The sequence below is a fragment of the Carettochelys insculpta genome, chromosome 1, assembly GCF_033958435.1.
Source record: "Carettochelys insculpta isolate YL-2023 chromosome 1, ASM3395843v1, whole genome shotgun sequence".
Lineage (NCBI taxonomy): Eukaryota > Metazoa > Chordata > Testudines > Carettochelyidae > Carettochelys > Carettochelys insculpta.
In genome coordinates this window covers 264,637,205-264,660,360 of record NC_134137.1, presented here as the reverse complement: position 1 = coordinate 264,660,360, position 23,156 = coordinate 264,637,205, and the positions used below count along the sequence as shown (strand labels likewise).

Genomic DNA, 23,156 nt, shown 5'->3' with positions numbered 1-23,156 from the left:
TTCTTGAAAAGGCTCACTTAGTTTCTATTCCATTCTGGACACTGGTATGTTGCCCTCAACTTAAGGAGTGCTTACTTCACTTGCCAGTCAAGCATGTCTGGCTTCTGGTAAAGCAGAAGAATTTCCTGCTTCAATGTGTTACTACCTGGCCTATTAGCAGCACCCAGGGTCTCTACAAAAACTCTGGCATTAGCCACATTCCTCTGAAGATGGTGAATTCAGGTTCACTCTTATCTGAATGACTGGCTTTTTCAAGAGCTGTTGCAAACTGCAGGTGCAGAGCCATGCACCCCAATCAGTAAATGGTCAATGTTCTAAGACTGTGAATAAATGTAGAAGTCTTTCCCACTTGCTCCTGGACTCTTTATGCTTTTCTGACTTCAGGTACAAGGTACAAGTACTTTCATATCTATTTTTAAAAATAGATTTGTGCAAGGGTCACAACCTATTGAATGGCTTTTTCCTACTACTTACCTTAATGGGGTAGTGGGTATATAATGAATCCAGTGGACTGAGCACTAAGATAGCTGGTCTTGAACCTTGAGAATGTAAATAGATCCTTTAAAGGTCTTATCAGTGTGGGGTAACACTTCAAGTGGAGGTAGGTAGAATCTTAGTTGAGGCAGGTTGTTTTTAAAAAAAAAAAAAAAAAAAAAATTTAAAGTTAAGCTTGGCTTCCACTGGTCGGTCAGGAGACATCTTATAGGCACAATTTTTATCCTAAATCTGCAACAGTATTTAGGATAAAACTATCTCATACTTCTCAAAATGTGGAATTCATAGTGTACATGACACTTAACTGTTCAAACTGCAAAACATTGATTGAAATGACAGTTTGGCCCTGAGTCTTGTCAAGTGGATTAGAGGTCTCATGATACTGAGGACAAGTAATGGCAAAGTACCCAATTTAACAATGTGAAAGGTCCCAAAACAAACAAATGTTTAGAATTGTCTAACTTCATAACACTACAAGCTGAAGATCTTACTAAAGTAAAACAGTTAAACACCATTTTCAGTGTAAAATTTTAAACTCCACTAATGTTGATCAAATTGAAAGAATGGCACTTCTGTCTCTAAAGGAGAGAGGTACTGAACTACAGATTAGCTATTAATTTTACTGCCTGTGACAAAGGCTTATCTTGTCTAACTTTTCTCTTTTCAAGCGTTGAAGACCAGATGGAGCAATCATCACTCTACTTCTGGGATCTTCTAGAAGGCAGTGAGAAAGCTGTGGTTGGCACAACATGTAAGTATCTCTTTGGGAAAGAGGGAAATAACAATTTCTCTACCTATTCAGTTTTCCTGAATAAACATAATGTAATGTACTTAGCATCTTACACTGGTAAAATGCTGTGCCATGGAAAACATGTCAAGATCTCAGGGTTGTGGCATTTGTGCATAATGAATTGTATAGTTCTTGGGGCTTGGCATGTTCCAGGCAGAGTTCCCTGGCAGACTCTATGGGAAGACTGAGTCTAGGTCACTAGTGATCTCAGGTAGAGAATAAGATATCTTTGAATAGGGATATGGTGATTCTATTTAGAAAACAACAACACAGGGAATGCCTCTACTTGGATTCCAAAGCAGGTCAGTCAGGCTTCCATCTCATACTCATGTTTCCATGGAATTATCTTCTGCATACTTCTCACTCAATACCTCCTTATTCCTAGAGTGGTATTAAAGCTTAAACAGGGCTGAGAGCTCTTCAGAGCCCCTATCTGGGGTGGAAGAACAACCCAGATACTTGGTTTGCAAGGAGTCCACAAATTCCCTTCTGCTGCTGGTCAGGATCTTGATCTTGCAGAGGCTGCATTTTACACTGATAATATTGATTGTAAGACATTTAGCTTGACTTTTCACCAGAAATTCTATTAGCTTGATTTTTGGTGCACTAAAATTGACATCATAGTAACCTGATGGGTGTAGTGGCCAGTTGAATTTAAAATTCTGAATGGAGGGTAGCAAAGAAGTGACATGTCTTTAAATCAAATTCACTAGTCTCTAGAGATGCCCTGTATGTGCCCAACAATGCCCCACTGTTTTCCATCTCCACTGCTCTCAGGTGTGGAGGAATTAAGCAACAGGAAGACCTCTTCAGTTAGACACCTGAAAGTCCATGGCTGTAGGGTCATGATGCTGAAAAATCTTTTCTTTGCTTTTAGCACAGCTGTGGGGTCTGTGGTTCTGTGTATACTTCTGTCTTCCCTCCACCCCACCCTGTTCTGCTTGATACCAGCTGTTAGACACCCCCACCCACACACCACCACATGGCAGCTAGGCTGTTTGCTGTTGTGCTTGTATGATAGGACAAGAAGCTTCTTTTCATTTGTCTACATTTTGTTCTGCCCCTACATTCCCCTCCCTTCCTTCCCCCTGGAGGCATCACTGGAACTTCCCCATTTCTCCCCCCCCACCACCACTTTCAGTAGGACAGAGAAGACCTCACAATCCAACATTTGACATGCCATAGGGAAGATAGTCCTACAGTCATCTACGGATGAGACTCGTATCCCCACCTCCATCAAAAATCCATTATGGTGGAATGGAAATATGGGATTAAAGAGAAAAGTTACCTTCTAGTAACGTTGAACTTACATATGCCGATGCCACAAATCACCTTTTAATACTTTCCTGGGGTGTCAGGAACTGTAAGTCACTTGTTTCCTGCTCTGCCTTTGTGGGAGGCCTGATGCTAAGCTGCCTGTGACTGGCTAACTGATACTTAAGTCTGCTAGTGGTCTAAACAAACTCCTCAGGACTCCTCCAACTGTACTTTTTTTCCCACAAGTTACCAAATCTGCAGTATTCACACCAGGCTGTTAGCTCAGCTGAGGATTCACACTGATATATTGTGTTGAGTCAAACTGAGGGCTCTAAAAGGCACACCCTTTAATATTCCATTGTAGCCTTCGCTTTATCTAAGGGTTAGACAAGGACACATTTAAGTGCTCCTGACTATACAGTCTCAAGCTCTTTCTTGGGACTTAGTCAGGAGGTGTTACTGTTGTTTGACTGAGCTTTCCTTAGGACAGCACACCACCTTGCTACTTCCACGATGCCTATGTATGTGGTCTTAGTCACAACTCGTTCTCTTTAAACCCTTTTTCTCATTTCTCGTCTTGACCCTCTACTCTAATCTGTCAAATTGTGCTGTCTGCTTTCTTACACACATCACTAAGTGTTTTGCCTGATGGCACTTTGCTTCATGATCATGTTAATGTTTGTCTGAAACTTCAGTCCAATATTCCTTCTCTTGCTGCTATTCCTGTTTCTTGTCCATTACTCATCTTCACTTCCCTCAGTCCTAGCACTACTAGGACTTATGAAGAGGGCTTCACCTGCTAGAGATCAGACGCCTAATAAATGGCATAGAGCTGAGTATATCTTTACCTAGATGTCCTAGTTTGATTCAGTAGTGGGTTAGACACTGCAATTTAAAGATGCCTCCTTGGAATCCTCATTTAGAGTGTAAGATGGATTTTTTTTTTAAACGTATAACTTGCATGTCACCTTTTTACTTTTCAGATAAACATTTGAAAGAACTGTTATCCAAACTCTTAAACTCTGGGTATTTTGAAAATATTCCTGCACCTCGTAATATGCAACTAAAAGAGGAATTGGAAGAAGTAGTAATGAGAAAATCTGAGAGAACAAGACAGTTGTCAAAAGAGTCTGTCAAAGAGCCAGGTTGTATGTGTAATATACATAAATGTAGCTCCTGATCCATGTGAAGACAAGCTTCTCAAACAGTGTTCAGAGAGCTTGGATGAGTTGTTTTTATAAACTTGCACTATGATTTTGAGCTTAAACCATTGTGGTTTTTAGCAAATTTCAGTTATATCAGTGAAATACACCAAACTACTTACAACAGTATGTGCTGGTTTGACTACCAAATAGGACCAGTACAGAAAGTTTCTCTGTTTTTTTTTTTTTTAAATTGCCTTGGATCAGCAATTCAATTTAATATATCTTTAATATCCAGTGTGGTGTCTGTGCTTTTCTCCCCCTACCTCACTGTTCAAGATATAGGGAATGTGTCTTAAGTGTCACTTCTGAGTGCAGTATTTCAGTGCTTGGGTTATAGTTTCAGGAAAAACACTTCCTTGCAGCATCTCTTATTTGTGCTTGTCTTGTGTTTAATTTTTAAGCTTAGAAAGATTAAGCTTCATAACATCTGATGTAGCACATGAATTGTGAAAGTTTTGAAGTGTTAGCTAATTTTTGTCAATTTAGTTTCCTAATGGACTTCATTAGGGCACTAAAGTTTTGTGCTTATTTCTCTAATGTAAGCAAATTACTCTTCCTAGAACCTTTGAAGCTTCTGCAGTCAGAGATACAGCCACAAGAGGTAAAATACTGAATTGTTTTAACTGTTCGATAGAATACATTTAATTGTGGTAAAACAGATTACTCTCAGTGGGTCTTTGCCCACAAAAGCTTATGCTCCAAAATGTTAGCCTATAAGGTGCCACAGGACTTGTTCTCTCTCTGCAGGACAGCAGCTTGATTGACCTTCCTGGGGTGGGGGTGAGTGGAGGCGGAGTGTTCAGGGGAATGCCTGCTGAGCTTCCCACTGCATACAGCCTACCCCACACCTTACAAAAAGCTTTGTTGTGCTCAAACTTAATTCCTTGAGGCACCCTGGGCTTGGCTTGTTTCAAAGCTTCTTTGAGTCTGGTAAAAGAGAGGAACATGTGTAAGGATTCTCAGCAGCAGTGAAACTTTACAGTAAGAAGCAGTGTAAGTTAAACTAGCACTATTACTGTTGACCTTTTTCTGTTTGGTGCCAGTGTCAGAAATGATCCCATGGGTCCAGTCAGTAAAGAGATGAAAAATTTTTGCTGATCTCTCTCCCTTGAATGTATGAAGAATAAAAGCCAAGTTTTTTCAAAAGAAAGTGGCATTCAGAAAGCTGAAAGTTGGAAATCAAGCAACTGGAAGTATCCAAGCTTGTGCAAAATCTGTGACCCAACCTCTAAACATCTCACTAGAGGGAATGTAGCAAAGCAAACTTCAAAACTAAAAATTATTCTAGACTCTATCCTGGCAGTGTAAACTTCCAATTCTGTGCTGTAAATGCATTAAGCAGAGATTACAACCAGTAAATACTATCTTCTGTTAGTTCCAGACAGTTAAATAACTAATAGCTTGCAAAAGCTAGCTAACCTCCTGGCTCCTGAGCAGGAATCCACTGACTAGTTATAATTAAAAATATATTGTCTCTGGGATGTAATCATTTAGTCATGAACAGAACTTTAAGTAAATAGGAAGAACTAGCTTACTAGAGGTTTCGTGGGCTCCATGAAAAGAGCAAGATCTTCATTGTTGTAACTCTTTAATGGAATGAAGTGTTCACAGTACTCACACAAAGGTCTGTTACTGTGCAGGATGTGGTCAATATCTATAGAAATTAAAACAACTTTTTAGGTATGGCATGATAGTGGGTAATAAGCCATGGAATGAGGAAGGACAGTGGAAATAGCAAGATTGTTGTTCTAGCTTTGAGTGTGTTGCAAAGGAACACAACATAACAGAATTGAACAAAAATATCAAACTATTGATGCTCACAATATTGTATTATATGATAAAACCATGTCTGTCTGTCTACACTAGCCCCTGTCTTCTGAAAGGTGGGTGCTAATGAGGTGCTGTCATGAATATACAGAGCTCCATTAGCATAATGGCAACCACAGTGATTCAAAAGTGCCACTTTCGAATCATGCGCTGCCTGTGTAGGTGGGGGCCTTTTGAAAGGACCCCCAGTCTTCAAAAGTCCCTTATTCCAGAAACCAAATAAGAATAAGGAGCTTTTGAAGACTGGGGGTCCTTTCAAAAGGCCCCCACCTACACAGGCAGCGCATGATTTGAAAGTGGCACTTTTGAATCGCTGTGGTTGCCATTATGCTAATGGAGCTCTGTATATTCATGGTAGCACCTCATTAGCGTATCCTGAAAGTCTCATTACATCCACCTTTCAAAAGGTGGGGGCTGGTATAGGTGGCCTATATGAAGGAAATGAAAGCAGTTCATAAGCTGCCTGCTTGTGTCCTTTTTAAAAGGTTTCTCATCTACAGAAGGTGGTTGTTCAGTTTTTTTGCAACTTATAGACTGAACTAAACTCAGATAGCAATGTTTTCTTGGCACCACTAAATATATTTGGTCTTTGTAGTTTCTTAACAGGCGCTATTTGCCTGAAGTAGAAGGCTCTGTCAAGAAGCCTGAAGAATGCAAACCTTGGGAAGCAGAGTATACTAGAAAGCAAGAACCTCCCAAATCTTGGGAAATGCTTGTTGATATAGAAGAACAGGAACAGAGGAAGCAGAAGGAGCCTTTAAAGCCTTGGGAATCTTGTGTTAAGCATCAGGGAGAGAAGAAACAGGAATCTCCAAAGCTCTGGGAAGCTCATGCTAAGGAAGCAGAGGGACAGAAACAATCTTCAAAGCCCTGGGAAACTAGTGTTAGGGAAGAAGAACAGAAAAGGCAGGAGACTGCAAAGCCTTGGGTATTGCATGTTAGGGAGGAGCAGGATTCCCCAAAACCTTGGATAACGAAAGTTCGGGAAGAGCAGGAGCAGAGGAAACTGGAATCACCCAGGCTTTGGGCCACAAAAGTTCAGCAAGAGCCAGACCGAAAGCAAGAATCTCCAAGACCTTGGGTAACCCAAAGTAGGGAGGAATCGGAACAAAAGCAAGAACAGGTGAAGCCTTGGGAGACGCGTGTCCAGCAGGAACCAGCGCAAAAGAAGCAAGAATCGGTGAAGCCTTGGGAGACGCATGTCCAGCAGGAACCAGCGCAAAAGAAGCAAGAATCCGTGAAGCCTTGGGAGACGCGTGTCCAGCAGGAACCAGCGCAAAAGAAGCAAGAATCCGTGAAGCCTTGGGAGACAACTGGCAGGCAGCAGGCAGCATTATCACAGCAGCCACAGAATACTCCAAAGTCATGGGGAGCTGCAAGTCTTGTGCCAAAGGAACAGATTGGGACAAAGAAGTTTGATGAACCCAAAGAAGTGAGTTGGCATATGTAGTATCAACTCTCATTAAGCTTAGTATTTCAGACTAAAACAATATAGTAATTAAAGATTTGTACAAGTTGCATTGTGAAGTTCTATACTCGGATGTCCATGTCTCTCCAAGTGGGCTGTTAGGTTTTTACAGGGGGCTTTCTAATACCATCAGTTATGTGGAAAGTAATGCTGTCTTTGAATCAACACTAGCAATACTGCATTCAGGCCTCAAATGAAAATGCCCTCTTTGCATAAGACAGAATCTAATTTAGTTCTTCAACTGGTAGCTCTGCAAATATTTATTTCCATTAACACTAAAGAACTTATCCTTGTCTGAAGTCATATTTGCTTTGTAAAGAACTCTGTTCAGCTAATGCTTCAGTAATAAGTCTAGAATTTAAACCAAAATCTTTGGTCTGGTTTTTCTTGATCAAGTTCAACAACATAATTGATACTTAAGTATGTATTGCCAGATGAATAGTTCATAACATTCTGAAATGTTTTGGGAACTCTAAACCAAACTATTTTCTTAATATACAAAATACAAGGTGTTCCAGGATCTGACTACATTCCAGATTTATTTTGTTTCCTGTCACTTTTCCCTAACTGTGTATACAAGTAGCTAACCTTAACAACCTGGAGAAATCTAGATAGTAAACTTTGGACGCCTTTCCAGATACTGATTGATTTTAGGCTTGATTTAAATTGTAGTAAGACATACATGAGCCACTAAAATGGCTTCTTCAGGCATTGTCAAACTCTACTTCATCCTTTTAAAAAGGGTCTTGTTCAAATCCATTTTAGATGGACTGTCAATGTAATATGATACCATATTGAAAAGTGGATGCTCTTGTATTTAGAGACGGGAGCGCAGACAGAAGCATGAATCTGAAGTGAAACGAGTGGGTAACGTAAAACAGTGGGTGATAAAGAATGGGAGTAAGGTTATTTAGCAAAGCTTGTATATGTATAGCTAAACTGGTCTTAAACACTTCACTGTGGTGTATTGTACAGTTGCATGCTTCTACTGGTATTGCTGCAATGGGTGGGGGAAAGGCTGTCTTTTTAGAGGGACGATGGTAAACTTTCACAACTTGAATGGATCTAGTGGTCATAGCTATGTGCGTAACTGGGCATTGTATTAGAAACCATTTAGAGCAATGTAGCCACAGCAAAGTACTCAAGTGTTCTTTGCATTGGAACTTGGTGTTTGCTTTGAGTGCTAAAGTTTGTTTTGAGATTTTTTCCTAATGAGATGGTCCTCCTATTTTTGTATAGGATGGAAAAATGGATGGATTAAGTGGGGGACATGGATTTGATGCAGTAAGGAAAAAGGCGGTTCTGCCTTCAGTCGAAGAGAATTATAAACTACCTAGGAATCTTCAAAGCAATGCCCAGGTGTGCTAGTCAACTGTAGCAAAACAGTCAAATTGTGTACAAAAGCTGGTGTTTGTAAAGCAGCTGAATGTTTGCTGCACTACACTAATGCAAGATACATAAGTCAAATTCTGAAATCTGTACATGCAGAGCAAGTAGATGTCTTACATGCCACGTCACTTCAGCCTTAGGTACTGGCAATGCACAGTAAACATCTGTTGCAGGTCAACTTAGTCCACCTGCATTACAAAGGAACAGGGGTTTAACAGGTGAAATTCTGATTAAGTTGGTAGCATTTCACTTTTAAAACTATTGGAACATTAACAGCAGCCTCAGGTCCATATAGTAAGGGTATAGACATAATTTAGTCTTGCATTTTGCTTATAGCATGAACACTGTACAGGGTGATCTCTAAATGACATTTGAGGATGAATAGGGTAAAGTAAAAGGCTGTGCCTTGTGTGACTTCAGAATTAAGTTTTTTTTTTTTTTTTTTTTTTTAAAAGCTTTTTGGTGCATTTGAGGATTATCCTTATGAGTTGCTAAGGTCAGAATGAAGAACTTGGTTAAAATTAGGGTCTTCTAGGAAGTTAAGAAGAGCTGCTACATAAAATTAGCTTCTCCAGGCTTTTTATGTCATGGACATATAGAAAATCCCTTGTACACAATGGGAATAAATTCATTATTCCCCTCTGCTTTTTGTATTGGAACATGGATGATTTGCCAGTGGAGTCATGTAGGTTCCTCGAATACAGTTGTAAACCCTGAGGACTAAATATATTCATCCTGCTTATAGATTTAGTTTAAAAAAACTTGACCTACCTATTTCAACTTCAGTTATGGCTTTTGCTACAGCTTGTCATAGGAGCCATAGCACATCCACTAGTCAGTAACACAATTACTGGTTCAAGATCAGACACTGCATCGGGAAGTAGATTTTAAACTAGATTATCTCAAACATACATTTTGACCAAGGGTCTCAGCTGTGTAGATGTATAGGCATATCTACTTCCACACAGTAACTACTCTTGAAGTACTACTTCATCACTTGTAACTAATCAGGGAATGCTTTCAGAAGATACTGAGTAATGTTCAAATAAGACGACACAGCTTTGGAATTTAGCCAAACTTATGATGCCCTTTACTAGTGATTCTTACATACCTGTAGGTTCTACAGTAGTCCTCCATTTTTCTCTGACCTGACATCTTAATCTGTCCCATCTGGTCTAATTAGAAGCAGGTCTACTTCCTTCCTGTGGCATCTTTGAAAAGATCTAAATCACCTGTCCACTGTGGTAATATTGGATTGTTTCTTGCAGTGTATTTTAAGTGCCCTGAATATAACAGGCTCTGCTAGTAACTAATCGCTAACTGTAAAGCTGTAGTGACCCACTCTGGAATGATCCTTGTGGGGTAGACTACTCTACATGTGTGAGGAAGAAGCCAAATGGATTGTGTATTGGTTTGAGTATGACTAAACTAAAAGACCAGATGAAGTGGTCTACAAAAGCTGATTTAAAATACTTTCTTGAAGTGTGGACATGACATACGTTTAGACCAACTCTGAACTTGTGCTAATGCAACACTTTTTTGTAGGAAATGACACATTTGAGGCTTCAGACTAAAAAAAGCAAGCTGTTCAAATGTTTCGTGCTAAGCAACCTTGCTTTTAGCTCTACCTGCCATTAGATGCTGTTTCTTAAAACATCTGGCCATGCCATCTTCCCAAAAAATGTACTCAGTCTTATCACCCACCCATGAGCCTAATAGGCTTGGGGAGCAAGTATAATTCAAGAATCTTTGACTATCTAATATTTTTAAATTAAGATGCACTTATCAAAGATTCTTGAAGTAAAACCAGTGCTCTTTTTCCTAGGAAAAAGGTGCTAAGACTGAAGTCTGATTCCTCTAAGGGGTTAAGGTGTTGAGTTTTAATGCCTTCTTCCCTGTGCTGTTGTGGGGGCTCCTGCCAGGTTCCTGCACTGCTGCAGAACCAGCAGGGGCTTCTGCCCCAGTTTCTGTGCTGCTGTAGAACTGGCAGTGAGAAAATTTTTCTGGTGTTCCAAAGGAAAAAAGTGCTGGAACACCATTTCAGTGTGTTCAGCCAGAAAATAAATGCCCTGAGTAAAACTAAAAAATTAAGGTATAAACCTAAATCCTAGATGGAACTAAAAGCGGAGTTTTACTCATTTGGCTGAATAAATGTACATAATTTTGTCTTCAATGTATTGCATATGACCTTAATCCAGTGACTACAGTAAACTGATGGTTCAAATCAGAAAAATGCATTTGTCAATCCAGTTTTATTCAGGAAATGCCAATAACCATTTTAGAACTTCTGTGGTATTGATTCGTAAGTGTCTTCAGAAGAACAGATGTTAGACTTATTGCACACTTCCCTCCTGTATCAGTTCACATTCTGCTTTCGCATATTAGGTGCCTAAACCTGGACATCAATCAGCTGCAGAATTTTGTTCTAATCTTCCAAAGGATCCTATATTAAGAAGAGAGAAACTGCAAGATTTGATGACTCAGATACAAGGAACTTACAACTTCATGCAGGTATGTATCTTGTTTATCCTGCAGTAACACCAAGTAACTTTAGGAAATTTGTAATAACTTATTTTGTTACTGGAGTGGAGCTGGGTACTACTGACTAAAGCTTTCAGCAGATTACTTGAATATTTTGCTTCTATGAGCTCCTGAGTTAACTAATCCTACTTTTTCATATCGAACTTGGTAATCTTTTTTTTTTTTTTTTTGAAGGAGTCCATCCTGGATGTTGATAAAGCTTCACCAAGTGCTATTTGTTCATCACAGCCATCTTCAGTAAGTCCAGCAGGTAGTCCTATAGGTAAGTAAATTCTTAAATGGAATCGGAGCTCAAGTTGGATTGAGCCACGTTTCCATAATGGAAAACAATGTCTGTGCAGAACTTGATCGTCTCGGTCAGTGTCCTAAATCTAACGGTTAATGTTTCATTCAATGGCAATAAAATAAAATGGCAGCAACACTTCAACCCTGCACCTTAATGCAAGTTTTAGAGTGACTGTTATGCAGCCTGACTTTCATACATAGTCAAGGTCTTGTGGCTCAGTACATCCATTGCTCACTCTAGGCTTCAGTCATTCAGGTTCTACATGTGTTATCTTAAAACTGAGTTAAAATATTAACATATGGAATACTTACCCATATATTGACTTGCCAACTGCAAATACTGAATTCTGTAGTTATACTGGTACTACCAAAGCTTTAAGAGTCGTGTTCTTCAAATATGGTATTAATAATGGGTATTTGGAAAGAATCTAAATGTTTGTTCTTCCATATCTATTAAAAGTTTGAGGAAATTGTGGTGAATTGTCTTACTCTGCTGGAGATGACTATGAGCTTTAGATTACAAGATGAAATGACATTTTAAGGCCAGGTCTACACTGGGGGAGACAATCTTGTTTTAATACACAACTGCAGCTACAAGAATTGCATGGCTGCAGTTTATGTACTAAAAATCTATTTTTGCTGATGTCCCCACAGCAGGAGGCTGCTGGGAGAAGCTCTCTCCTGTTGACTTCCCTTCCTCTTCATCGCTGCCAAGAGTACCAGGGTCAGCTGCAGTGCCATGACAGTTTGATTTAGTGTGGCCCCACTAGGGGGTTCAAATCAAATCCCAGAAGAGCAACACACTGATAGTCAGTGTAGCCACAGCCGAAGGCCACTGGTGCTGGCAGTCAATTTTCCAGGGGTCAATTTAGCACACCTATTGGGGGGCCACACTAAATGTGTCATGGCACTGCCATTGACCTGATAATCCTGGCAGTTGTGGGGAGTAAGGGAAGTCCATGGGGGAAACTCTCCTCTTGCCCTCCTACTGTGGGGATGGTGGCAAAAATCTGTTTTGGGTACATCTTATAGCTGGAGTTGCTTATATTAAAAATTGTTTTTAAATCTCTATAGCTGTCTCTAAACTGGCACAAATATTCAAAATAGCCATGCTAATGGCCATTTTGAAGATTACTAATGAGGCGCTGAAGTGAATATTCAGCACTGCATTAGCACACCTCTGGCTGCAGCGCTTAAAGTGCTGCTTTGACACCCACAGCATGGCTACATGGGGTTCCTTCTTGAGAGGACCCTGCACATTTCAAAATTCTCTTATTCCCCTCAGTTGAGGAATAAGGGGTTTCAAAATGTGCAGGGTGCTTTTGAAAAGGATCCCCATGTAGCTGTGCTGAGCCGACTGCTTTCAAAAGTGCTGCTTCTGGCAGCATCCTAATGATGCACTGAATATTCAATTCAGTGCCTCATTAGTAAAATTCAAAATGGCCCTTTTGAAGTCTTGGCCAAGTGTGGCCACAGCCTTAGTGTTGTAGATCTGGCCTTGGTTTACTCCTATTGTAGTTAGCTTTCTAATGTGCTTTGTGATCTACAGTAAGAGTAGTGTAGCTGTCAACACTTAAGGTTTTTCTGCAAAATCAGGTCTTTGAATTATGCTGAGAAGCTATATGTAAATTTCAGGCAGATACATATTGCTTGACTAATCCTTATTCTTACTTTTACAAAGCTTCTAAAGAACAGAAACTGCCAAGTCAAAAGGACTTTATTCAACAGCCATCACAGGTAAACTTAAATAAGGGAACTGCTCTACAGAAATAGTTAGCTGTAGTTTTTAATAAGACATATTTTGCTTTCAGAAGTATCTGCAGAATAGTATAGGGAAATTATGCCAAAATACTCCATTTGGTAGACCAGATGAAATTTTGGTCTGTCCCATGACAACAGTAAAGAACTAACTTTTTAAAATCTCTTCAAAGCTGATTGTGTACACATCACAAAAGTATTGTATGCTAGCTTCATTATAATAGCAAAAGTGAAGATAAACTTCATCATATAGATATCTGTGGTTTATGATGTCAGCTGCCAACACAAGTAATAGACAAGGTGGATATGGTACTCTTATTGGACCAACTTTATTGGCAGAAGAGAAGCTTCTGAGCTGCAGAGCACCTTTTAAGGTCTGGAAAAACATGTTGCACTTAAGGACAAGTTGGGACAAATAGTTAAGCATAAGAGGTTAAAGTTGCAAGAAACAACTTAACGTTAAGTGAATAACACTTGTGCAGTCATGAGACCAAGGAATGTCAGTAGATTGAATTGTAATGAGCTATAAAACCAGTGTCTGAGATCATAACATCTAATGTCTGGTACTTGTGAATTAAGTGCCCAGGCTATCTTCTGAAGATATTGTGTAGGTTTGCTTTGAAGATGAGGACTGAATCAGAAGCAGTGTGATCACTTTGAAAAGTGCTGGCTTATAAGTGTTAGTGTCTTATTTCTTCTGGGTGATCTCATTTGAAAATGTAGAGGTTCAGTTTTTGCTATGTAGTTGAGGCACCTATGTTGAAGTAGGGCAGTTGCTTTGGGCCTCATGTCTTCAGGGCCCTGTGCTTAAGCCCTGCTTGTCAGCATGCTGCCTTGGGCCATGCAAACTCCTAGGCCCAGCCTGCCTAAATTATGAATAGGGGTATGCACTAATCTAGGTAATATGCAAAAATGTTTGTTTACCTTAAATTGATAAGATGCAGTTGATCTTGACTTGTTAGTATGCCTATTGCACATCTGAAAAGGAAACAAGCATCATTCTCTAACTGTATAAAGAAAATACTTCCATTTTGTTCATTGTCATTTCAGACCACTAATTAGTTTTTTAAATAACTCTTCAAGTGGCTCAGCTATTAAATTTAAAAGCAACCTGAAAAAAATTAGGACACTTCCAAAAAGTGCATGGAAAGCGTCATGTTTTAAAGCAATGTTGAATAGTAACAGAGGAAGCCGTGCTAGTCTATACACTATCAAAACGAAGCAGTCAAGTAGCATTTTAAAGACTAGCAAAATGGTTTATTAGGTGAGCTTTTGTGGGACAGACCCACTTCTTCAGACCATAGCCAGACCAGAACAGACTCAATATTTAAGGCACAGACACCCAAAAACAGTAAGCAAGGAGGACAAATCAAAAAAAGATAATCAAGGTGAGCAAACCAGAGAGTGGAGGGGTGGGGGGGAAGGTCAAGAATTAGATTGAGTTGCTATAGGGGCTCGTCCGCATACTTGGCTCAATCTAATTCTTGATGTCCCCTACCCCTCCACTCTCTGATTTGCTCACCTTGATTATCTTTTTCTGATTTGTCCTCCTTGCTTACTGTTTTTGGTTCTCTGTGCCTTAAATATTGAGTCTGTTCTGGTCTGGCTATGGTCTGAAGAAGTGGGTCTGTCCCACAAAAGCTCACCTAAAACTATTTTGCTAGTCTTTAAAGTGCTACTTGACTGCTTAGTGTTTAAAGCAATATGTAATGTCGGGAACATTATGTAATGGCCTATAGGCAGATACAGTTGGGAAAACAAGGTATTGCCACCAAACAGCTCATGTATAAATTGTTCATTTTAGCAAAACTGCCAGACTTAATATCACTCAAACCTGAGTGGTTTTAATCTTAACTTTTCCTGAAGTAATTTCTCTTCCTGTCAGACTGCTGCTTCTCCTGTGACTCTGCATGGCTCAAATACTTCCTTAGCATCAGCTGATCACACTCTTTCTGGTTCTGAAACAGATGATCTTATGATGCCACAGACGCCCCAGGTAAAAAGATATTAATGCTTCCCACTGGAGTTTCACTGGTCTTCATTGTGTGTGTGTGTGTTCTTTTTCTGTGTAACTGTTGCAGAAAGCATTTGGGGCAGTCTTCCTTAGAGCCACTGACTCCACTCAATTATTTAGAGGTACTGCTGTTAACTACTAGCACCCCTCCCTGTGTGACTTTAGTCCAGCAACCAGACAAATCTGCCACACAGAGATGCAGAATTTCTAACTTATTACACAACCTCAGTTTTAAAGGAGGTTAGCATAGCAGTATCAAATAAACACTGTTGTGCAAAGGTGTCTTAGTTATAAGTACTAACAGCATCAAAGGAAATGTTGGGGAGAACTTTTGACCACTTATGATTGTTGTAACTAATCTGCCATAGAGCTAAATTAATAAAAAATAGCATACGAAGATATGGCTGAATTACTGCAGTTTTTTGATTTTTTTTGAGGGGGAAACTATCAATTTTCTGGGTGATAACTGGCTGACACAAACTGATTTCTAAAGAAATCCACTGATTTCAGGCCAGATATCTAAGCATTAACATGAAGTTTGCATCTGCCTGAATAGTCACGTACAACTGGCTGAATAACTTATTGTTGGAGTTAGCAGCATTGCTGATGAAGCAGCATGATTTTGCAGAATCAACTCTAATGTAGTCCTGAATAGTTAGAAAAACACTAAACTTCTGCCTTTCTTTTGCTTAAATGAAGTTGATAGTACTGGAAAGGTGGTGTTGTCTTACACTGGACATCATAGTGCTAGGGTTGAATGACTACTTCCCTATCTACATGAAAATTTAGTATAAGTGAGACTAAATGAGTCATCGCTATACACAGTACACATGAAATAACATAGGGCTAGTTTTCACGTATTGCTAGGCTGCAATAGAGTTAAGTGCTGGCAAATATCTCTAATAAACCCTTTTTGGTTACTGCTTGCCTAGTTCTTGACAAGGCACTTACTCTTCATGCATCTTTTCCAAAGATGTACAAACTGATTTATCAGGATAAGCACATGATTTTGCTTGCTGCTGAGCTACTTTGTCATTCCTCTTCAGAACACCTACTTTGCACACAAACCACATTAGAAAATAGTAAAGTTGTGAAATGAAGCACTCACTGCTGCATGGGCAACAAACCTTGATGTTCATGTTCTCAGGCATATGAGTAATAAAGCTCATACCACAATGTGTAATAATACTTTATTTTTTAAACAGGATCTCAGGTCAGGAGACCATTTTTCTGATGGGTGTTTCCATCGTGCTCATCGCTACAGTATGTGATGCATCATGAACTAACAAATTTATCCTCACCTCATCCGTGTGAGATGAGGCACGAGTATCCGTATTTACAGACCAGGATCTGATAGTGTAATATCAAAGTAGTAGTAAGCCTCTTCCACTTCTACATCTTGGAACATAGGCCACTGACAACCATTTGCCAGGATCCATGGTCCTGGGCAGTTTTTCCCCCGTTCTGACCAGGTGTACTAAGTCTTCAGTGTCTGCTTTCAGGTCGCTGTGCCAAGTGTTTCTTGGTTGCCCTTGTTTCCTTCTTGTGGATTCCATCTTAAGGCTTGCCTTGTGAAATAGGTGGTTGGTTTTTAAGATTGGTTTGAGTAGAGGGCAGGGAGATTGACTGACTGATTATTTAAGGTGTTTGTAGACCAATGCCAGAAGCCTGAGTGACAGGAAGAATTAGAAGCCCTGGCCCAGTCCAAGAACTATGACTTGGTGGGATGACTCCCATGACCAGAGTGCTGTCATGAAAGGGTATAAACTCTTCAGGAAAAACAGGCAAGGGAGAAGAGGAGTTGCACTATGATTGCTTGGAACTCCAGTACATGGAGGGAGAAAAGCCTGCTGAGAATCTATGGGTCAAGCTTAGCAGCATAGGCAGCACTGGAGATGTGCTAGTTGGTGTCTGCTACAGGCCACTAAATCAGGATGATGAGGTAGATGAGGCTTTTTTGGACAACTGAGAGAATTTTCTGGATCACAGGCTCTTGTTGTGGGGGACTTTAATTACCCTGACACCTGTTGGGAGACGCATACAGTGGTACACAAGCAGTCCTGGAAGTTTCTGGTGAATGTTGGATCACTTCTTGGTAAGAGTGCTGAAGGACCCAACCAGAGGTCGTGTGTGGCTTGACCTGTTGCTTACAAACAAAGGAACAAATAGGGAAGGTAGAGGTGGGTGACAACCTGGGAAGCAGTGATCATGAGATGGTAAACTTCAGGATCCCAACCAAAGGAAGGAAAACGGTAAATTACACACCTCAGACTTTGACTCCTTCAGGAACCTGATGGGTAGAATCCCCTGGGATGCTACCATGAAGGGAAAAGGAGTCCAGGAAAACTGGCAGTATTTTAAGACCACCTATTGAAGGCACCAAAAGAAACCATCCCGATGCACAGCAAGAGAACTAAATATGGTAGGAGACCAGACTGGCTTATTGGGGAAATCCTTGGAAAACTTAAGCACAAAAAGGGAACTTACAAATAGTGGAAACTTGTACCGATGTCTAGGGAGGGATATAAAGGTATAGCTTGAGAATGTAGGGCAGTTATCAGGAAGGCAAAAGCACAACTGGAATTGTGACTCATGAGGAATGTGAAGAAGAAAAGTTTCTACAGGCATTTAGTAAGAAGGAAGTGATCAGGGTGTGGGGCCCCTACTGGATGAGGGAGGTAACCCAGTGACAGATGTAGGGAAAGTTAAAATACTTAATGCTTGCTTTGCCTCTGTCTTCGGACAAGGATGGCTCCCCGACTAATGTGGTGATAAGTGGTGCACTGTGATGAAGGTGGACAGCATTTGGTGGGGGGGGAAAACAGGTTAGGAGCTATCTAAAAAAACTAAACGTACATAAATCCATGGGCCAGGATCTAATTCACCTGAGGAGGGTTCTGGGGGAGTTGGCATATGTCACTGACTCGCCATTGGCCATTATCATTGAAAAGTCATGGAGATAGGCAGAGATCCCAGATGACTAGAAAAAGGCAAATGTAGTGCCCATCTTTAAAAAAGGGAAGAAGGACGATCCAGGGAACTATAGGCCAGTCAGTCTTACATCAGTCCCTGGAAAAATCATGGAGGGGCTCCTCAAAGTCATTTTGAGGCACTTGGAGAAGGGGAGTGTGATCAGGAATAGTCAGCATGGATTCATGAAGGGCAAGTCATGCCTGATCAGTTTCTACAATGAGAACTGGCTCTGTGGATAGGGGAAAATCAATGGATGTGATTTATCTGGACTTTAGCAAAGCTTTTGATATGGTCTCAGACAACATTGTCAGCAAGTTAAAGGAATGTGGATAGGATACATGGATGGTAAGATGGATAGAAAGCTGGCGAGAAGGTCGGGCCCAGTGGGTAGTGATCAATGGCTCGATGTCAAGAGGGTGGTCGGTTTTCTAGTGGAGTGCCCCAAGGTTTGGTTCTGGGTCCTGTTCTAGTCAACATAATTATCAATGACATGGATGAGGGATTGGATTGTACCCTCAGCAAGTTTGTAGATGATACTAAGCTAGGAGGAGAGGTAGATATGCTGGAGGTTGAGTGTATGGTCCAGAGTGACTTGGACAAATTGGAAAACTGGGCTGCAAGAAATCTGAGGCTCAGTAAGGATGAGTGTGGAGTCCTGCACTTGGGCCAGAAGAATCCCAAGCATTATTATAGGCTGGGGGTCTGGCTTGGTAGTACTGCAGGAAAGGACCTGGGAGTTGTAGTGGACAAGAAGCTGGACATGAGTTAACAGTCTGCTGTTGTAGCCAAGAAGGCTAATGACATATTAGGTTACATCGAGAGGAGCATTGCCAGTAGGTAAACAGAAGTAATTATTCCTCTTTATTTGGCTTTGAGGCTGCATCTGGAGTATTGTGTCCAGTTCTGGACCCCCAGTTATAGAAAGGATGTGGATATACTGGAGAGGGTCCAGCAGAGAGCAACCAAAATAATTAAGGATCTGGCACATATGACCTATAAAGAAAGATTGAGGGAATTGGGACTGTGTAGCCTGCAGAAGAGAAGACTGAGGGGGGACTTGATAACAGCCTTCAACTTACTGAGGGGAGGCTGCAAAGAGGCAGGAGAGAGGCTGTTTACAGTGGTCACAGATGGTAGAAGGCAGAATAATGGTCTGAAGTTGCAGTTGAGAAGGTTCAGGTTGAACATTAGGAAAAACTTCTTCACTAGGAGGGGGGTGAAGCATTGGAATGGTCTACCCAGGGAAGTAGTGGAGTCTCCATTGTTGAAGGTATTTAAGTCTCGCCTCAACAAAGCTCTGGTTGGGCTGATCTGAAGAGTTTGGCCCTGCCTAGGGCAGGGGGCTGGACTTGATGGCTTTTTTAGGTCTCTTCCAGCCCTATTCTAGATGTCCAATCCATCACCATCTTCTCTTCCTTATTTTTTTTGGCAGCAAGTTGAGTCAGTTGCCCTAGGTTTTGGTGGCTGCTGGTATATGGCCAGTGGATCTGGAGGATTTTGTGGAGGCAGTTGACAGACATCTGGATTTTTTTTTTGACAGTCTTTGTTCTACAAGTTTCTGATCCATACAGTAGGACTGATTTGACATTGGAATTGAGTAACCTGCTCTGATCCTCTAAGTTTGGCCCTACACTTTGAGACCCCTAGAACCTGTTTCTGAGTATTTGGCAGTATATAGCACTTTGAAGGACCAGATTCCATCTACTTTCATTGAGTGCTCAGCTGTTCTACAAATCAGTGATCTTGGTTTCGTGTCAGGTCTACAGAGAATGAGGATCCCAATTCAAGGCAAAACTTGTGATTAAGCTTGACTTTTTTTAATTTTTTGTATTTATCTGGCATGATGTAATTCTGGCAGAGGCAGGAATAACATCCACTTCTCCATGGCAGCATTCAGTTGCCTTAACCATGAAACCATCCTTTATCTGCAGTTTCATGGCTCATTTCACTACACTTCTGATGTGACAAATGAGGCAAGTGTCTGAGACAGTAGTACTCACTACGAAGCCCTGATTTTATCTTCACAATGATTTGCCTTGTTCAGTCTACAAGGTAGAAGTCCATTGGGCTGGGGGGGAGGGGAGAATAATTAAACACATAATTTATGTATGCACCATGCTTGCATAATCCTAATTCTGGCATTTTGAGTGCTTTACTTTGCAACCTCCATTTTAACCTACTTTGTAATTTTTTCTATGCTTTTGCTTTTATAAAAAAAAAAGCAAACTGAACACATACCATCAGTGGCATTTTAGGGATGCCAGCATGGCTTTTCATGAGGGTTCCAATCTTTAGATTTGCCACACTGAACTCTGCATCTTCAGCTAACAGACGGATAGTCTACAGAGTTTACTAGCAGTAGTAGGCATCACTAAAGGAGAATGAGGTGCACAATTTTCTATAGGCTTTTCCATGGATATTTGAGGTCAAGGGAGTGAGATTTGACAGTCTTATGTTCCATTACGAGCTTAGAGGTGTGCCATAATGGGTCACTTTTCTACTTGTTACCCAAGGTGTTGACTCTTTGCATCCAAGTATACTCATCTACATCCCTGATTCCTTGTCCCACTTGATCCTCCTTACCTTCTGACTTCCTAGTAAAAGGATCCTTCAGCTTGTGCTAGCCTCCCCTCCTGTCATCTCAGTCTCTTCCCCACCATGCTCCCATTTTCCTCTGTTGCTGCTTCTCATTGCACAATCAATCCAGGTTCTCCTTCCTACCACCTCCCTTGTCTTAATATACTCTTCCCCTGCTTTGGGTCTTGCCCTCTCACTATTCAAGTCAGGTTGCATTCTTCTACTGTGTAGCAGCAGCAAGTGAGGGAGGTGGTGGTCAGTGACAGCACAGGAGACTGGCACCCTGAGAGCTCAAGTCTTAAGGGGAATATGCTCAGTATCTTTGAGTCTCATTAGTCTAGAACAGGCAGGAGTTTAAGGTATGCAGTATAGCTCCATGCGACTGGAATCTTAGGAGGTCTTAATTGTTGAACTGTGAAGTCTTTACTCAACACTTTAACACTGCAGTTCTAAAGCTTTGTAACTTGGGCACAATTTGGATCATTAATGAACAGCAAAAGGCACATTCCTGATGTTTGGCCAAAATGGACTGTCATAGTCATGCTCCAAATAGGGGTGCTAAAGTTGAGAACTTCAGCATTGCAAAACGTTCCCCTTATTCTATTTGGTAACTGATTATGCCTGAATTTCCAAACTATTCAGCCTAGCATGGAAAACATCAGCCTAAATGATTTGGTTTGTTGCCTAAAATTAAGGGTCTGTTTGGGACACCTATAGTAAACATACCACAGAGTCAATATTTGAAGATTTCAAACATTAAGCAAGCTTAGTGTAAATCTTCTAAAATATACACTTAGTCTTGTGAAAGATCTAGGTCAGTATTCACAACAGATCCAAAGTGAATGCATCAACACAATCTTATTACAGGCCCTTTTCAAACTATATACTTGGCTATTTCTGCCACACTGTACTGGTACCTAAGTTGCATCTGTCAAGATTTTTGTCCTTTCAGGCATCCGAACCGCTTTCTCAGGAAAATGAGAATTATGCTTCATCACAGCCACCTTATGAGACAAGCCCAGGCACATCTGAGCCAGTAATAGCCAAAAAGATTGAAATTGCCCAGGTGAGTTAACCATACATGAAAACTTAGTTTTACGTTGTTAATTTTGACAGGCTTTTCAAGCTAAGTTTCACGTTCTCATTAAATACATAGGCTCAATACAAAAGCAGTCCAGTAGCACTTCAAAGACCAACGAAATTAGCTGATGAGCTTTCATGGGACAGACCCACTTCAGATCATAGACCTACCAGAACAGACTCGATATTTAAGGCACAACAGTGCATCTGAGGTGATGCCTGGGGGTGCATGGGGATCCACATACATACCCCCATGTCTGGCCCTGCCTGTACAGTCAGTGCAGCACTCCTGATGTGAGTCCAAGTGGTTCTGCCTCCTTGGAGCAGTGTGGCCCAAAAGCACTAACTCCTAGGCCAGGGCCCTCCAGGGAGTAGTTTGCTGCACATCCACTGGAAGTGGTGTGTTGCTGTCCTGGGAAGAGGTGAGAGGGGAGGGTCATAGATGAAGGGTGCACCAGGATATGTGGCTGGTGCCCCATTCTCCCTGCTCCCCAGAATTCCTGCACCACTTAACATTTATGCTCAGCAAGGAGTTAGAGGTAAGTTAGTCTTTCCTATCTACAATGGCTGAATATGCTGTCTAACCATTTTCTGTGCTGATTAGAGCATGCTTCATTTTAGCATTGGACTGTGCAACTTAGACACAATAGCATTAATGTACTTGCACATGGGCATTGATGTGGTGCTGAATTGACTGCAAACTGTTTCAATGCTGTACTATTGTCTACTTTGATAAATCATGGAACTTTCCTGGTGGCAAATGATTCACCATATTTGTGGGATTGAGTAACTACTTTTCACATTGAGAAATAATGAAATCTTGTACAACAGCAGATGCTTCACAGCTTTATGTTGTAAGGAATTATGACTGAAGTATTGTATGTCTGCAGTTCATGGACACGTTCCACTTAACAGAATCCAGTAAAGGTACTGGTTGCTGTGGAAACAGCAAGATTTGAAACTGTAAGCATAAGCTGTTGCCTTGTGTCCAAAGGTCATTCTGTGAACTGATTTTGACGGTCTAGAACAAACTAGCTTGTTACTGTCTAACTGTCAGGTGACCTCATCTATTTGTTACTTCCTTAGACAACTCTTCCCCGACCGAGAGAGCCACAGTCACCACTGCCTACTTCAAGCACTTCCATGGCACCAGTACCACCTGGGCAAACCTTTCAGTCTCCTCCAGCCAGCAGCAGTTCTGTTACCATAAATGCAGCTCCCTTTCAGGCTATGCAGACTGTAAGTATAACTGTTGTAGAGCTTAAATGGGAAAGGTAATCCATGTATTTGTTTACAGATTACTTTAGCCTTAAAACTGTTAGTCTATCTCTACGTCTGCACAAGTGACCCCCATTTAGTGTCACCCTTCCAGGGTTCTGTTTCATGCTTGCACAAGACAGTGCTTTCCAGGGTCAAAGTCAACCCCAGAACTCCTTGCAAGTGGGAGTTTCTTCCATTGCCTTCTTTAATCCTTGCCATCAGCCTTCCATGTTGACA

At 40.9% G+C, this 23,156-nt stretch overlaps 1 protein-coding gene across 7 annotated transcripts in view; it reads left to right on the top strand.

The window, feature by feature from the left end:
• Positions 1–23,156, top strand: part of CAPRIN2 (caprin family member 2) — a 56,652-nt gene that overhangs the window by 14,283 nt on the left and 19,213 nt on the right. For 5 of the 7 annotated variants that reach the window (XM_075006550.1, XM_075006541.1, XM_075006533.1 and 2 more), the window contains exons 6-16: positions 1,164–1,246; positions 3,526–3,687; positions 4,308–4,348; positions 6,170–7,006; positions 8,282–8,401; positions 10,817–10,942; positions 11,147–11,234; positions 12,939–12,994; positions 14,901–15,011; positions 21,532–21,645; positions 22,746–22,898. In XM_075006550.1, the coding sequence (XP_074862651.1) occupies positions 1,164–1,246; positions 3,526–3,687; positions 4,308–4,348; positions 6,170–7,006; positions 8,282–8,401; positions 10,817–10,942; positions 11,147–11,234; positions 12,939–12,994; positions 14,901–15,011; positions 21,532–21,645; positions 22,746–22,898 (1,891 nt within the window). The remainder of the gene's footprint in view (positions 1–1,163; positions 1,247–3,525; positions 3,688–4,307; positions 4,349–6,169; positions 7,007–8,281; positions 8,402–10,816; positions 10,943–11,146; positions 11,235–12,938; positions 12,995–14,900; positions 15,012–21,531; positions 21,646–22,745; positions 22,899–23,156) is intronic. The other 2 variants (XM_075006557.1, XM_075006584.1) reach the window with 2 other exon arrangements.